The sequence below is a fragment of the Amphiura filiformis genome, chromosome 5 (genome assembly GCF_039555335.1).
Source record: "Amphiura filiformis chromosome 5, Afil_fr2py, whole genome shotgun sequence".
Taxonomy (NCBI): Eukaryota; Metazoa; Echinodermata; class Ophiuroidea; order Amphilepidida; family Amphiuridae; genus Amphiura; species Amphiura filiformis.
Genome location: NC_092632.1, coordinates 27468956 through 27487694, shown reverse-complemented (window position 1 = coordinate 27487694; position 18739 = coordinate 27468956). Strand labels below are relative to the sequence as shown.

The window sequence follows — 18739 nt, the reverse complement described above, 5'->3', positions numbered from 1 at the left end:
TCTAACAGCAAGCGTTTCTAGAATGAATTATGGCGAAATGTGGTGTACCTTAACCCTAATCATCAATCTAATCCAACTCCGACCCTAAGCTATACTGTCCCACAACTTCCGTCTGTGGGTAGTGGAGCAATACACACGCCTACTACAAAACCTTAACGTGACCCCAGTTCTCTACAAAGTCGGGTTCTAAATTAATACTCAACAAAACCCACTTCTCTCCCCAACACTACCCGAACCCCAGTGCACCTGAAGTAGTGTGTGTTGATGATAAATCAATTATTGAAGGTGAAAATTTGCTCGAGTTCTGGGTTACCTATCATATCATATTCAAACTTAATTGTAAATATCTGATATGAAATGGAAAGGAGAAGACGGATCACAACTATGAGCAAAAATGACAATCACAAATCATTTTACCGTGTTGTAAGTTTTATTTCATTCATATTTCCAACTACTGAAATACACAAGTCAGATATACACTTGTTAACATTAGTGCCAAATTATTCTACAATGGAGACGCATTCCATCCTACTGGACTGACAATGCAATTGTTCATAACACTGTACATTATCATACAATATGGACTATAGATACAAGCAGTAAAGGAAAATAATATATTTTTAAGTGAAATATTACATATTTGTTTGCATAATAAACTTACACTGTTCATTCATCTTGGGCAATATACAGTACAGGTATATCATTTTGAGAGGTAACCCTTTTGCAAATTACATGGAACAGACAAGGTTGCGTGGTTTAACTCAAGGTTTATAATAAACAAGTCATACGATGTTGCTATTCAAGATTCAAGTAATGCCCACAATAAAGGACTACCGTATGTGACTGAACATGAATGCAGTATGCGAATGCATTCAATGTTCAAGAACAATTGGTTACAGTGATATCATGTGACAAAGCACACTTACGTACCCAGTTATGTTCATTCGCCTGGTAGTACTTACTGTATGCCTGCTGATTGCAAACTTTATAAAAAGCAATGCAATGTGTTTTCTGTATGTTGCCCATTTCCACAGAACAGTGGGTTTATATACAATCAATACTAGGTGGGGTAATAGTGCTATCAAAGTTGAGACAAATACATGTCATCTTGCTTCAATAATATCATATTCTGATACTGTGTACCATAATTGACCTAACTAGCACCCACGAGCTTAAGTAATTTCAAGGAGTAATGCCCCCCATTTACTGCATTATAAAAATTAATCTACTTTCAAAGCAAAGAAATATACTTGGCATATAATGGTGATAATTCACTGTAGAGCAAATATCACCGCCTATATCCCCAAGTCCTTTCTACTTTTTGTTTTAGTGGAAGGAAAGGTGGTAGGATGGAAGAAAAAAGATGAAAAGAAAAGTTGTTTTCTCTGCCCGGGTTTTGAACCATAACCCCTTGGGTGGCAACCAGCAGAACGTGGATAGCATGCCATGTGTGTGACTATCGCCCAGCCAACGGTTTCGTTCAAGTATGTAGTTTGGAAGGATTATGAAATCAGATCACACAGGATGCATGGTCTTGCTGTATTGTTTTCAATGGTCTAGTACATGTTAGGATTAAAGTCAATGCTGAAATGATACCTTGCAGTTTGCACAATTTCAAGCTAAGTGCAATGAAATTGAGCACCAAAGAAGTTGTTAGTTAGAGAAAAGTCCACATTGGTGCTAATTATGGAAGGGTGCCAATTAGGTTGAATACAGTAATTAGGTAAAGTGCCAAAAACCCTAGTTTGTGATAACCTGATGAAACGTGTGCACAGATATCACATGTGTTGATGCTAGATAAGGTACTATATGTAAAAGCCATCGCTGTCTCACTGTGCAAGTTACAACTTCCGTACACATTTGAAAGAATAATGATCTTAACATTGTAATGGACAAAACTTTTTTTTTAAACTGAAAACAAATCCCTTTCACTGACATAATGGAAAATAAAAATCAGTAAACATAACTAAGTGAACAGAGTCAATATAATTGTTGTGTTCACGGTTGGGGTCAATTATGATCCAACGTTGGAAATAGCTGGTACCGCGTAGGAAAATGCTACACAATTTTATCAATTTGCGTTGAGTAGCATTTTTATGCCATAGAATTATAAACTGAAGTCTGTGAATGTACCAAGAGAAAAGTAATGAAAGCAACTTTTGCTATGCATAAAAAAATGCTTAATTCCAACACTGTTATGATCTTTTTGGATCAAATGTAATCAGAAAGTGTACTTGGCATATTGTAATTGACCCCAACCCTGAACTTGTGTATGTTTACACCTCTGATCATTAAAATAACAAAATTAACAAGGTATTGTGGTTAAACAACTGAATTTTTTTTATAAAGTAAACATAATACTAAAATAGCTAAGACTACAAAAAACAAATTTTTTAGAAACAATGCAAAAGACATCCCAATGAACATAATGGTGGTATATTAGGACTCACAACTGTTGGTGCACAATACAATTATCTTATTCCTTATTTGAGATATGGGCTTGTTGGTGGTATTCAAATATAATTGCATTACTTGAAAATCTAAACCAATTATTAGATCAGTTCATCTGAATTATCAATGATAGCTTCTGTATCAAATCATCCAAGATGAATCATCAGGCCAAATGATCTGGCACTGAACTATTGACCCACGACCGGGTTGGAATGATGTCACAGGAGAGTCGTTAAGCAATTTTCTGATCCCTGAAAGTGGATTCTGGAAAGGTTGTAGTGTAGTCCCTACTCAATTTGGAGAAGGTTCCTCCAACTGGACATGTATGGCTTCCTTGACCCCTCTTTCAAACCATTTATAGTAGTGAACTTGTTAAGTTTAGTGCCACATGATACATCTTGGATGAGATGTGATACAGAAAATATACAAAGTCTAGATAAACTGATTTAATAAATGTTTTGTCTATCAACCTGGATGATTGAGAACATTCACAAATATATCTTACTAGAAAAAACAACCTGTTTATCCCAGTTTCTAGAATACCACCATTCCAATGAAGACCATACCATAATTGTCTCTTCATAGGTCAACAGTAGTGCACTGTTTGAGTCAACAACGTTGTCTCTTCCAATGCAATGGATAACAGGTGTCTAAATCAGGGATTCCCATCCTTGAATGGAATGCAACCCCTATTTCTCAAAAGGCAAACCACCATATCAAAAGTGTGTTACTTGGTAGGTGGGTCCTCATGCAGCGCTGTGGGTTTACAAGCAGTGAAATATTGTCATTTATCATGCCAAAGTCAGTAAGACAGATCGACTTCAACCGCAATCCATAGTATTAATCATAGTTGATTTGTGAGTCTGAAGTATAAAAGGTGTCAGAAAGGTATACCAGTGTAACATCAAAATTGTACAATTTGAATTTGGGTCTGTGAAAGTTGATGAGGTCATGATCATGGCCCATAGATTTCAAACCCAAGGCCATTGAAGATTTTGCCTTATTTTTCTAAGGACTGCTTGCAATCCCATGTTTTCATCTTCTGACCCACCCATAATTATTCACTAATTATATGGTTACAACATGTCTACAAATACACACCCATTTCTGGTGGATTTAAGACTTGGATTAAATACATCTCAACAGTCTGCCAATAACAGGATTAGTTTCTTTTCCATGAATCCATAAAAGTAGATGTCAAAACTTTAACACTGGTTGTATGTAATTTATAGCAGCAGTAAACACAATATTAGTTCTTCCTTCCTTGTGTATACCTCCGTCTCAGGGTTTTCTTCATGCATATAATAAATAATAAAATTTAATCGCTCCGCCGTAAACAAAAACCTTGAAGAAAACCCATGGCTGTGCCATTTTGCACATTCAATGTGCATGTTGTGTTTATTAAAGTACACATTGTAATCATTTAAAGTTCCCTGAGCATACAGTTTCTCATAACCAAGGTGTGTTATAATGTCTAAATCTACTTCATTAAAATTACACTATGAACAACCATTTGTATTTAGTAATGCTGGCCATGAGGCATGAAGCGGGTCTAAATATGATTTGAACCCTATCAATACCCATTAATGAATAATCATTTGCTATCAATCAGCGAGCTTTGAATTAATCAAAACTACACCATTTCATTTTGGGTAACATTCTTGGTACATGTATATATGCTCAGGGAACTTTGCATTATATTTATAATTCTGTAGATATCATTGACATGCATATTTCAAATGCATGCATGTTTTTAAAAAGTTGATTCCCCACAATAACCACGCAATATAAAAAAAGATTCTGTCCCATACCTATTCCAACAATATGCTACATTAAATTCTTACAAATTGTCCAAGGCAAGCTAATTAGATGGGGGTGGAGGTGGCGGGGGTGCTCCAACAAGTGGGGGAACAGGGGGTCTCAGTTGCGACATATCCAGTGGGGGAGGGGGTTGTGAAAAAGGCAATGGAGGTGGCGGCCCTTGTGGCATAGGGGGTTGGAATGATGACGGAGGGGGAGGCACACCCATGGGTGGCATGGGTGGTGGCATACCCATAGGGTGCATCATCTGATGGTGTCCAGGTGGTGGTGGCGGTGCCCCCCACTGTGGTGGTGGGGGCGGCACAGACATGCTGTTTACTGACACACTGCTGGGTGATGTGGATGTTGGTGAATGCGATGATACTTGCCAAGGTGGCACAGATGACGTTGATGTTGATGTACTGGTTGCTGCCGATGAACCTGGGAAGTGGAACAAGTGAGATGTAATCAGTATTTATAAACACGACACAAAATCTTGTTTAACAAGCTCTGGAGATAACAAACAACATACACATCAAAAAATAAAGGGCATTACAACTTGGTTTGGATAAAATAAGGTAGTGGTTTACCACAAGTCACATCTATTTGGAGGGAATACACAATCAAGATTCAAAACCAAAAACCAAATGCGACTATAATAAAGGTGCCTACTCCCACAGAATGAGCCTTCAGTTGCAAGTTGATAGTATCAAGACCTTCGGACTGCTGAGTTTATGTTCTTCGTTTGACGCACACCTGTACAAGACAGAAGTTAGTCTCTGTGAATGGGGCATTTTGCAAACAAGTAGGATGTCCCTTTGTGAAGGGGGCACAATGAACATTCATACAGGACATACTACTGGTTTGTACAAGTGCAGGTCAAACAAAGAACATCAAATCAGCGGCCAGAAAGTTTCAAAATGATCAACATGCGACTAAACACCGATTTCGTGGGAGCAGGTCACGTATAGTGTTGGGAAGTATGACATATTATGCCCAGATATCTATACACATCAGTAAATGCATCGCCCAACAACTGAGGATGCAGGTAGTTCACAATTTATTGTAGTGCACATAACATGGGATTACAAGAATCAGTAGGATATCTCAACTTTCATTCCAATTAGCAAGCATGAGATGGAGGTTCAATCAAAAAAGAGAAAAAGCACTAAAAAGGAGGAAAAATAATGCATCTCCTATACTTTTGTACAGGGAAGAAAAGCTCAAACAGGAGGAATTCCTCTAGTCAGAGGAAGAATCTCATCCCTGAATTAGATGTGTTTCAAATGTGACAGAGGGTGGCTATGAGATAAATGGTCAATGTTACTGTTTGCCAATGTACAACACTCTTTCTTATTGATGGTCAGTTCTAAAAAAACAAAACAAACAACAAAACCAACAACAACAACAACAACAACAACAACAACAACAACAACAACAACAACAACAACAACAACAACAACAAAAAAAGTATTTAAACAAGTTCAGCACTTTTTGAGTCTGCCAGATAGAATAAATATACCCTTCCCCAAAAAGCGACTATTCTTTAGGCCAGCAATTTCTGTTTAGTAGCTGACATTAGAGTCAACTATATGCAATACAGTAGTTTTTTAAGCCAGTGCTGACCATCCCTGCCCAATTTACAAATTGCATTTGCACAACACATTGATCCAATTTCTGTTCCACTCGGTCATGCTTGTCATTCATAAGAAATTAGCACTTTAAGATATATTGCATGAAGCAGGAAATTCAGAAGCAATGACAATGATTGATAGTACAATGCAATCTACTTGAAAATAAATATGGGAATTCCTCGTAAAATGTAGGATTTAATTTGTTTAAAATTTGGTATACTTATGATTAATATTTTTCTTTGAATTGAAGTGTTTAAGAATGAGAATAAAGGTATTGGTTTAATTTTTGGTGTAAAACAACTCTGCTTCACCTTTTGTTCTACTTAAAAAATGACAATAGAAATAACTGGTAAATGACAGTAATAGAAATAAAAGAGCAAAATATTTGTCCTTTTTTGGCACAAATTTGACAAGGCAAACATGAAGCTCTTACAGAAGACATGTCACACACTTAATTCACAGTGAGTATATTTAGAGGTTAAGATGCATTATGGGTAATGGGCAATTGGTAAATCTTACTTGTATGAACATGGGAAACAACTCCCCATTCCAGAAAAATACACCACTAATGATTTGAGATTATTGGTGTAAAATATTATCAACTTCTGCCAAAAGAAACACAGCTCAACCCTAATTATTCATTTAGTACTAACTAGCAAAGTTAAATTTCACTATTTGGCTATATCTATGAATTAAAGGTCCGTAACCCGATCGACAGCATCATCCCCGATTTTTTTCATTGTTGATGAGGTTTTGGTATCACATAATAGATACTATTTTTCTCATTACTATCCTGAAATTTGACGCTCCAAGTCGATGTATTTCGAGAAATCATGAATCACAGCGGTTTTTACAGGTTACCAGTTTGTAAACAATAAAAATTTCTTCGGATCATGGGAAGAGAAAAAAGCGAACTACGCTAAGTGTAGTCTCGCGGCCAGACTGTATGTGGCTATCACGAGGATCGACGAGTGTCAGACCGACGCAAACTGGCTGTGTAGGAGACTACGCGAAGTGCTGAGGAGACGGTCCGCCGATATAATTAAAACAATTCCTTGATTACTTCAGTTGGTGAAATAGCTCAATTGGCTAGCGCTACCGTTCTTTTACCCGAGAGGTACCGGTTCAAAACCCGGTATCGGAAGGTTTTTTTTCCTCTCCATTTTTAACCCAAACTTTTTATATTCATTTGAAATGTACATATTGCAAGGGGAAATATATTTTGTTTCCTTTTTTCTGAAACGGTACGAAAAAACAAAAAACAAAAAAACCAAATATTTTCCGTTCAATACGGGCCGGGCATTGCAGCATGTCAGCATTCGTCATACTGAACGGGAATTGTTGTTGTTGCATGCCTACCCAGAATGCAATTCACGTATACAAGGTATTGGATTGCAAATTTGGCTATTTATTCACATTTACGCTGAAAATGCTCTCGTTTTTTCACAAAGCAGCATAAAGGGGAGATATTTGATATTATTATGTAATTTTAAAGACAATCCATATCCAAAACCAATAGGGTTACCCCCTTTAAGGGCCAAAAACATGCATTTTCTAGGGTGTTTTCACATGTTGCAACAACAGTAAAAAACACTAATTTCAATTCATGCATTCTAATTTTTGGAAAAGACTTTCATTCTGATGACCAATCCAGAGCTGCCAACATTTGAATCTTGAAAAAAGGGAGATTTCCTGTTGCAATCAGGGAGATTTGTCAAAATGTGTACATCTTAATGGATGAAACCATTTCCTTTTCAGGGAGATGACCAAAAATTAAGGGTTCTGAAGGTTTAAGGTGGTACGAAAGGCAAAATCAAGTTGCTCTGATTGAGATTAAAATAGACTTGTTGCAGAGAGATATGCAAAATAATCTTAATTCCAAAATTTGAGCCAAATCGGACAAACGGTTTTTGAGATATTGCTGTTGAAAGATTCTTTGTATTCTATTGTTTTTTTGCCAATATATTGATGAAGTTAATGAGGAAAATTGGCAAAATGTGCTCATTAATATTAATTTTTGCCAATTTTTTCCCAATATTTTATGAATAAACCTTCATACTACTTTTACCTTTAAAATTTTGACCTGAAACTTTGCCAATGTGTCTCTATGACCTAAACCTTTAACATGTGATTTTCCGCCATCTAATTTGCATATTTGCATAATTAATTAGCTTTAAGTATAATGCTAATTAATTATGCAAATATGCAAATTAGATGGGCGGGAAAATCACATGTTAATGTTTAAGGCCATAGAAACACATTGGCAAAGTTTCATGTCAAAATCATATAAAATAAAAGTAGTATGATGGTTTATTCATAAGATATTGGTATAATATTGGCAAACATGAATATTCATGAGCACATTATGCCAATTTTCCTCATTAACTTCATCAATATATTGGCAAAAACAATAGAATACAAAGAAACTCATGTATATCTTGACAACCGTATGTCCGATTTCCTTCAAACAAAAACTGTTTTGCTCAGTATATGTAGCTTAACTTATTCAATCTATTCAAATGGTTCTAAATTCAGTTTCTGTTTTCCAGAAACATCGTTTCGAACCCCTTAAAAGTAGGGAGTCTCCTGCGAAAAGAGGAGAGTTGGCAGCTCTGCCAATCATATAATTTTAAAAGTAACACAAAAAAGTGAAAATTAGAGCAAAAGTAGAGAGGCAATATACTCAAAATTTTAAATGCTTAGACTTGTTCCAAGTCTTTGATTTTTGTGACTCAATTGTCAGAAAAATGCTTGTTTCTGGCTCAAGAAACTAGTAAAATTTCAAAACATTTTCTTTTATCTCCAGTTGGTTCTAAATGAATGATTAGGGTTGAGCCATGTTTCATTTGGCAGAACTTGATAATTTAATGTTTTTTTAATCCCAAAAAATCAGAGCTGTATTTTCTGGATTGGGGAGTAAGTGTCTCTACATTTACTAAAACTAAGGTCATGGTTTTATAAATTCAGACTTATTTCAACACAGGGGCCCAATTCAACAAAAGTTTTCCTTGGGGCCATATCCGATTTATTATGACATAATATTTTTCAAGTTTTTATAACAGTCAGGTCATGATATAAGGACACACTTTGTACTTCACACATGTGTGTGGGTTCAAAATATGTGCCCATCACAATATCGGGTTCATTATTTGGGAGAAAGGAAACCACAATCATCAATCTCACGTACAGCCAAGATTACAATCAGGTTACAAAGGACACTTCAAGACATGCTCATAAATAATATCAAACTCCTTGCATATTCTGATCACTATCTGCTAATTAGTGTCAAAATTCACTAGAATCTAATACAAACATTCACTGGGCATTTTACAAGTTAAGATACCTGTGTAATTGAGTTGCCATGGTAATGGTTGTTGCTCAGCCGATGAAGTTGTAGCTACATTCACTGAGCCAGTGGCACCAGTGCCTGTATATAGCAATACATCGACAGGGAAATTTGAAATTAAAATTTGTTCATAAATTGTAACTTCATTATATTTCCCATTTTCGCCTACATTACATTGTAAGCATTGCCATAATTCAATGTTTTTCAGTATGTTGGAAGACTGCATTGTTGAGTGAAGGAATTCATAGTTTCAGTTTTGTTCACTTTGTTGCTCGGTTGGTTTGAAGTGCATTCATGGTCTTTGTCAAACAGAACAAACGGAAACCTCATCATTATCTTTACCAGCATAATAGAAAGTGTGCACCAGCATGAAACTTAAAGTGCAACTTATTTAAGATATACCTTATTTATAGCCATGTTTTGTTCCTTTGTAAATTCTTTGAGTATAGAACAGTTATGAGGACATTGCTACAAGCATCAAGAAATAGACTAAGAAACAAATGCCTTCTGTATATAGAGCACATCTTTTAACATATAAATATAAACCCAGGTTAGGATAACAAGAAACTGCAACAATGATCAAGACAAAGGGAGACACTTAACATACAATAGACTTCTTATCAGTTCAGTTGAAATATTTTCACAAATTAAAAAGGCTATCAAAATCTAACAATTCTCACTCCAAATCTCCTCTTTTTTCTCTTGTAAAGAGAAATCATTTTTCTCATATTTTTCTCATATACAAATGAGTTAAATTGATCTGCTCAAAGCAAGAAAGGAACAATTTTTACCAAGAACTCTTGACAAGTCCAGCAAAGTAATCTTGAAACTATCTACTAGTACTGATAACAAAAGCTGACCAATAGTTTATAAATGAAAATGTTTAAAAAAAATCAAACCAACTTGCTTGGCAAGGAACATTTTAGTGTGTGAATTAAGGCAACACATTCATGCAGGCAAATTGTTGAATAGTTCATAGATACCTGTATTGAGTTGCCATGGTAACGGTTGCTGAGCAGATGACGTGGTGACAACATTCACTGAGCCAGAGGCACCAGTGCCTGTGTAACAACACATCCAGATTATTGTAAATAATCAAGAGTTACACAACATATTTTGTGCATCTTTATTAACATTCCCAAAAATTATCATTGCTCTTTTCTTATCACTTATGTTATAATCAAGGAAGCTACCAAAGTACCAAAGCTATGTTAGTAAATGGATTAAACAAAAAGCAATTTGGTTCTAAATGTAACTTGGATCAATCCCAATGGTGTACATGATATATTTTCAAGGCTTTCATCAAATTGGAGAAAGAACCATGTATAACACACCAGAACATATTATATTTATATGACTTCCTGAAGTGTATAATTATGTCCTTGTATAATACTCTGGACACCTGCTCATAAATGGCCACTTGAATATTGAGCTCTCACTACATGTGCAGGTCAACTAAAATTAGTTCTAACACTGTTATATGGCACAGCGGTCAGTATAAACAGTACACACAACACACACCAGTACATAAAGATCATTGTTGATGCTTGCATGCTGGTATGTGTTATTTCTGTATGCTAAGCAAGTCATTCTACCTACTAAGTGCTACAGTAAGTCATAGGGGTCAATGTATAATTCAACATTTTTGTGTGTTTTCCATTATGAGAAGCGCTGTGTTCCAAATGTTATATGCTTTGTATAGAAACAGATGATGCCCTCAGTTGATCAACATTCAGGTTAATGACTGAGAAACTCAAGGGCAAATTTTTTGTTGCTGCACAGTTTGCTATTTGACACATATTTAGCCCGAGATCCTGTCAAACCAGTGCGGAGTCCCAACACTCTTTTTTGGAATGCTTGCTCTTCAGTCATCATCAAAAAGCATCACCCAATACACATGAGCAGTCGATAGACAACAAATGATTCAGTCTATGCTTTGTATATGACTTTGCTCTTCCCAGCATTTTGTTACTAGAGCAAAATTATGCTGCACTGTTTCTTTGCTGCAGCGACATTGCACTGCATTTGTTGCATCATGAAAACCACACAAATCATTGAACTATAGTTCAGTCAGTCAGTCGGGAGTACTTACTTGATGTCTGCGTTTGCCAAGGTGCGCTGGTTGGTAGTGGCGGTGGAGGTTCACTGCTTGGTGGAGGCGGCGGCGGAGGTGCTGCTAACAAACTGGGCGGAGGAGGCACTGGACTAAGACCTGATGGAAACAACATTACATTGGTTGGAAATTTGGAATTATATGACACTTAAAAAAATTTGGTTAATAAAATTTTTACACCTGTTAAGCCCTATTTGTCCATGTCTGGTACTTGAAATCAATTGTAGATACAAATTATCCAAGACAGCTTGGCACATGATCTTCAAGAGCATTTCATAAAAGCTAATATAAGTGAACACAAACTAGCATGGTGTTGAAGCAATGCCCATTATCAGTCACTTGCAAGATCAATTCTAATTTACTTCAAAAACTTCAAAAAAATATATGATATGATGACACGCTTGCTTTGTATATATTTGCTCAGATTGCTCTGCATGTTTGCCTTGCGTGAATGTCATCTTTCACACAAAAACCACAAGCAGAGCGTACACAAAATTAGATTCAGCTTTAAAGGCTATGATTGAAATACCAAGGGTCCATTTCACTGAACTTTACCAAGCATAGTAAATCTTAAAATCAATCATAATTTACAACGCATCATAAAATCCATTTCCCTAAAATGTCTTAAGATCAGTGCCCTTCGTAAGTAATAGGGATTTACTACATGGACACTTCATAAAGTTACGTCTAGTAAAAGGGTATTCATAACTTACAAGTGATTACTTGAGTTAAGAAGGGTTAAAAGTTAAGTGAAATACACCCCACATCAGTTTACTTGGGAGTGTACCAAATTTTAAATGAAATGATCTCATGTTCACAGCTAGATTCCTACACCATAAAAGTGATTTTGAATGGGGAAGTGAATAAACAACCCATTCTACTTATTGATTACAATATATGGTTGACAGTATTTCAATTGCTTCAATCATAACTACCTGGCGAGGAGCTGCTAGCTGATGATGATGATGTTGGCTGTGACACAGGTGGTGGTGGTGGCATAGCCCATGGTGGAGGCATATTTCCACCATTCCATGGTGGAGGCGGCATACCCATGTTCATGTTCATTGGAGGGGGTGGTACCATCTGTGACATCAAGCTGGGAGGAGGTGGAGGAGGCTGATTATTATGCATATGATGGGGAGGCATATTTGGAGGCGGCCCTCCATGATGCCCTCCGTGATGATGGGGTGGTGGTCCATGAGGATGTCCCAATAAACTAGGTGGTTTGTCCTTCATCCATGGAGGTGGTACTGGCCCAGGCCCTGGTCCCATCTGTAACAAACAGCAAAATTTTGTATTACATGAATACTGCTAAATACGACTAACCTAAAATTACATCTTCCACTTATCTCCTACATAGTAAATCATACATTTTCACATACATCCAACTAAATAATGTCATGATTCTCAGTAATCTTGCTACATTCTTAAGTAAAGAGTCAAGTTTAACTCACTCAATTTATTTTTACATATTAATTTGACTGGAAATGGTAATTGTTTTTCCACATCCTAGTTTTCAAGAGATTTTAACTTTATTCTTCCTTGTTACTGGTTATTTTAAACCTTGATGCTCCGAGGGGAGGGGACTTGTTGGAGGCACCGTGTGTTACCCGCCGATGTCCGCTAAAGGGGAGGCACCCAGCCTGTACGGTTTTACAGCATTCAAGGTGGCTAGGGTTAATAAGGAAAAGGGCCTTTTTCCTAAAAACCTCACAAAACATTCTTTTGTACACACTAAGTAGGGAACGAGAAAGTTTATATGTACTCCTGATTTTGTTATGACTATTACACAAACTGTAACATACCAGTGGTGGTGGATGGGGCGGTCTTGACAGCAGTGGTCTAGGTCCAGGTGGTGGTGGATGGTTATAAGGACCACCAGAGTTATTGTTGCCCATCTTGTTGTTCTGTGAAGGTGGTGGTCCTTCTCCTAATTCAGCCATAAGAGACAGGTACTGTAAGAAAGCACAAGATTGAAAAAGACATGGTGTTTATTGTTAGCACTACTGGTAAAAACACACAACAAATACTTATGAATCTAGTCATATTTCATTTTGCAATCAGTACTTGAGTCAGATTTCACTACAAATAGGATCTGTTCTCCCCCCCCCCCCAATTATCTTTCTCACACTTGGACGCAACAGATGTGCTAGTATCAGGCATAAGAATGGCTTTTTTGAAAACTGCCTGAACAGGCTGAAAAAATAAAAATGCGTAAATTTGGACAAAAAAAAAGCCTGAAAAGTCTCACAACTGAAGACGCACAACATTTCACATAAGCTAAAGGTTCGTTCATACTACCACCGCATTTGCGATGCGTTGATATCGCAATGAAGTTAAATACATTTTAACTTGGAAATGCGACGAGTTGTGATGAGTTGCGGTAAAAAGTAATCGATATATCGGCATCGCAAAGCAACGCATCGCAAATGCGGTGGTAGTATGAACGAACCTTTAGACCCCTCTGCAACGGGGACCGTCCTCGGTTCAAGGTGGTCTGCATCCAAAATTACATGTATAATGCACTTGAGAGATACACTGTATCGTACATTAGGTATAGCATCCACAGTTGCTTGGTAAAACTTCATATTTATACACAAGAAATGGTGTTTGTGTTTGTATGGACCTCAACTGCGTCCACATTTGGAAGTGATTACACATGGTGTTGAGCACATGTATGTGCATAGAAACCAAGGACAATAAAATTGGCAAAATCCCTTTCACAAAATTTGTGTACTACTAACCGTCCAGTGCGTATAATTTTAAACAAGAATTGCACACAATTGATGTCATACATACTTTGCAAGGACTATACCTAAAAGGATTTTGCCATTTTACTTCGGTTATTATTTGAGTTCAAATACAAAACATGATATACGCCCTTTTCAAATTATCAAAAATTTTTTCATTTTGGTACATCCTATACAGTACGACAGCAACTTAGCTCACTTCCGGTAATTTTTACCGGCGTGACCTCTGCTGTTACGTAAAGTAATGTTGAAAATCAGGTGGCAAATACAGTTTTGCAGAAAACATCAAAAAATGTAATACACGAGTCGTTTCTCCCTTCATTTCCACATTGAGCCCATAGATAAGATATGAAACATGAGTATAAGGCAAACAGTAACGTGTAAAAGTCCAATTATTGTGGAGAAAATGAATGTTTATTGTGCGCGAAATAGCCTAAAAAATGAGAAAAATGCATGTCACGATCACCAAAATGGTTACATCTGCAACTATGAACCAACGCCGGTTATATGCTTTTCTGTAATGATAGATATTAACTAACTTGAGCTTGTATTAAATTTTCAGCGAAAATGATTGGTGGAATAATCTAGTCGTAGGTTGGAAAGTTGCTTTCAAAAGGGCTTCTCCTCAATCGTAAATGCGTGACCATTAGTGACCAGTGTCACCAGGAAAATTAACAGCCGGCCTTGTCCATATATCGATTAATAATTGTCAGGATCGTCCAGTTGACTACAGTGATATTTATTTATTCATACAAAATACTGCCCTGTCTTACAAAATATCGAAATCAATATAAAACGTAATTTCAAGCCATTTGACTGAACTTACAAACAGTTTATAAAAGATTTTTGTTGAACGAGACACTGAATTTGAAATAACATTGCAAAAGGTACGTGAATAAGTTAGCAGGTTGTGATGGTCTAGTGGCTAAGGCCGTGCCTGGAGTGCGAGAGGTTGGAAGTTCGAACCCTACCATTTTTTTTTTTTTTTTAATATTTATGATATTAGTAAACAACTTTCAGGAATGGTTTCTGATCATTTGAAGCAGAAATAATGAGGTAAAATGAAAGAAAGCATTTTTTTTATCTTGACCGCCGTGTGGTGTTCTATAATTAAAGTTACTCCAGACAACGAAACGCTGATTCCAATTTTGTGTATGTCTGGGTAGGGTGTAAGAACGGTGTAAAAATTACAAATAATATTATGCCAAAATATTAATCAGGTTTGAAATTAAATGAAATTATGGCTGACGCTATCTCATTTTTTTAATATGTAGGCCTACACATAAAGAAAAACATTGCAAACGTGTTGCATAGAAATATTTTCAAATGATCATATAAATACTGACGGGCCTACACACATACACCATAGGCCTAACAGAACAAGAGAGAAAAAAATCGAAATGCTGTAGGATTCGAACCTTCAACCTCTCGCGACTTCAAACCACGGCGTCAACCACTAGACCATCACAACCTGCTATACCATACTCAGATCTTTTACAATCTTATTTCTCATTCAGGGACTCGATCAACAATAATATTTTTAAAACTGCTTTCAGTTCAGTCAAATGAGGTGATACTACTTTTTATATTGACTTCAATATTTTGTAAGTCAATGCAGTATTTTGCTTGAATAAATAAATATCACTGGAGTCAACTGGACGATTCTGACGATTATTATTCGATATAATGACAAGGCGGCTGCTATTTTGCTAGTGACACTTGTCACTAACGGAGTCACGCAAGATTGCGACACGGGCTGTTTTGAGAGTAACTTTCCAACCTACGACTCGATTATTCCACCAATCATTTTCGCTGAAAATTTAATACAAGCTAACGTTAGTTAATATCTATCATTAGAGAAAAGCATACGACCGGCGTTTACTCACTGTTGTAGATATAAACATTTTGGTGATCGTGACATGCAATTTTTCTCATTTTCCCGGCCACTTTGGACATGTTCAAGCCTCTTTATTTTCAATATTATTCAACTTTTACTCGTTTTTTGTTCTTTGCACAAATGTTTGGTATCTTATCCGTGATCATGGTACGCAATTTAAGCAAAAAACGACCCGTGTCTCCCATTTCTGGAGCTATTTCGCTAAAACATGTTTGCCGGTCAAATTTTCAACATTTAGTTACGTAACCCGTGTTCACCAACCCGTAAAAAATTTCTATCGAACAAAAGAGGTCACGAAGTTGCCGTCGTACTGTATAGTAGTTCAGCTTTACACAACACATAAATCAAGGGCTCAGTGCAAACTGCCTCATCTCCATTGCTCACACTACATGTATATAATCATATATGATGACACCTCGTTACTGGTTATAACTTTGAAAAGGACTTAATATGGAGATGAGACTGTAACTGAAAATGAAGACACAGCAGTGTTGCGTGGAGCACTAGATCTTATACTGACCTCTGAATCCATTTTTGCTTTATCCACAGTGTTACTTGGTGGTGGTCCTCCTCCGCCTGCCCCAGTTGGTGGTGGTCTTTGTCCTGGACTTTTATTCCGACAATCTTGCGCAATGTGACCGGCGCCTCCGCATATGGTGCACAAAACGTTGCTCGTTACATTCTGCTTTTCTGGGCACTGCCACGTACGATGAGCTGTGGCACCGCAGTTTGAACATCTGCAATGAAGGCAGGGATGAAAATACAACCACAAATGTTATACATTTATACTAGTTCATGACGAACAAAAAACGATTTGTTATATTAAAATTTGGTACGGCATTGTTACTTATATGGGTAAGCCCCTGTCCGTTTAAGTTGGTGACCCAACTATTTAAACTAGCTTGTACCTACAATATCTACATGGTGCAACCACTTTATTCATGGTATATGTCAGTGTTTCTTTTCACCTATTAACTGTTAGCATGTTGTTAGTATGAATTCAAATGCTTTATTAATGTCCCATTATTTTCAGGCTAAAACTCCTAGCATACCTACCGTAAAACTGTTCAGAATCAAGATTGTTAAGTTTGCCTTTGTATATGATTCAATTCATAACTCATCATATAATGGGCATTACTATCCTATAATGTGCATCCCAGCAAGTGCATTTCAGCATTGTTTTCAGCTTCATTTCTTGGTTATAAATGTTAGTGTGATCAATGGCAAGTTACCCAATGCACCCCACTCCATCCATTGTGTACATAGACCCTATGCAATATTAAATCATCATGATACTGTCCTCAGAAGATGGATTCCAGAGAACAGGTGATTCAATTGTCATATAAAATCCATGTAGCTTGTAGCGCCATGATGACTTTTATTTGATTGTTACTACCATTCCAGTTGGTTTATTGCATAGGGTCTACTCTACAGTACACTAGCTTCCAGAACAGTATGGCACTCTCTTGCTCTGATGGACGCACACACCCTGTTAGAGACATATTCCTAACTTTGTGTTTCATTCGTAAGTGTTGCTTTGCACATAAAGCAGCTTTGGCACATTATCGGCCAATCACATTACCAGTCTGTTGTTACTATTGAATCAGCCAATTAGAACTCCACTTATACGCTCACCACAGGGAAGAGAGTGTTATTTTCTCTGGAAACCAGTGTAGTTAATGCAATGTAAGCAATGTTATTTAATGTTATATGCAAGTTATCTGGGTGCAGCCATCCTACAATTTGAAAGCTTGGCCATCTCTCTATCAAAGACATTCATCATTTGTAACTTCTTGGACAGGGTGTCCCAAATGAATAGCATCTATCTGTACGGCCATGATTTGTTCATGTTTTAGTTTTACCTTTATGCTTTCACAATAACAACATCTCTTTAATAATTTGAACTTCCAAAAGATCTGTATATATGTCATCACAAAATATTCAATGATGAAATGGTTTTTTTTTTACAATCCCGGGAGTACTAATTTTGGAACACCCCGTATCCTATGTTATCCTTGCAAGTACCATTTAGTCCTTCCCACTATCTATCCTTCCACAATAGTGAAGCATGTGAGATTATTCTTTCTGTTTTGATCCAGACAAAGAAGCAATTCCATTTATTTTATTTTCATATGCCCAAACCCTATTATAGTCATTTGAAACAGATTCATGGGGATCGGTTGTGAGACATATCAGCAGCAAAATAATGTTTTCCTGGGAGTGTAATAACTTTCTCTAGAATATTGAAGACTGTTTGACAAATTCCTGGTGTGTTATAAATCAAACTCCTTGCCCTTGGGATGTAAAGATGTTGCCAGGAGTGATCTTAACCATTGCCCCAGAGGTTAATTCCTCAAGTGTGTTGTATCTTGTATTGAAACATCTTATAGTGGGACACTCCCTAAACTCAAACCCCAGGTTCACTTGTTATTGTTAACAACAACCACATGTAGTTTGTTTGTTTTTGTTTCCCAAGAGCCCACAACAATATTTCCCCAGAGAAAAAAAATCTGCCTAATATATCAGTCTGGTAGACGCTATATGGGACTGATAAATCTTTCTTGATTGCAATGGACGACTGAAAACAAATAAAACAAAGTTAAACTTATCCTGTATTGATCTACTAAACAATAATTTTGTAGAACATATAATATGTTAAATGTTATTTGTTATAACATCATATTATTGGGGAAAAAGTGTAAAATTATAATGTTTGGGTTACATGAACATAGAATAAAAAAAATAGAA

General features: G+C 36.6%; 1 protein-coding gene across 3 annotated transcripts in view; it reads right to left on the bottom strand.

Moving 5' to 3' along the window:
* Window positions 1–411: 411 nt before the first annotated feature.
* The window catches only part of LOC140152901 (uncharacterized), a 41825-nt gene continuing 23497 nt past the window's right edge, over window positions 412–18739 (bottom strand). The window contains exons 8-14 of one of the 3 annotated variants that reach the window (XM_072175435.1): window positions 16512–16728; window positions 13150–13299; window positions 12280–12616; window positions 11324–11443; window positions 10215–10292; window positions 9229–9312; window positions 412–4692 (exon numbers count right to left, since the gene is read on the bottom strand). In XM_072175435.1, coding sequence (XP_072031536.1) covers window positions 4313–4692; window positions 9229–9312; window positions 10215–10292; window positions 11324–11443; window positions 12280–12616; window positions 13150–13299; window positions 16512–16728 — 1366 coding nt within the window. In that variant the 3' untranslated portion in view covers window positions 412–4312. The remainder of the gene's footprint in view (window positions 4693–9228; window positions 9313–10214; window positions 10293–11323; window positions 11444–12279; window positions 12617–13149; window positions 13300–16511; window positions 16729–18739) is intronic. The other 2 variants (XM_072175436.1, XM_072175437.1) reach the window with 2 other exon arrangements.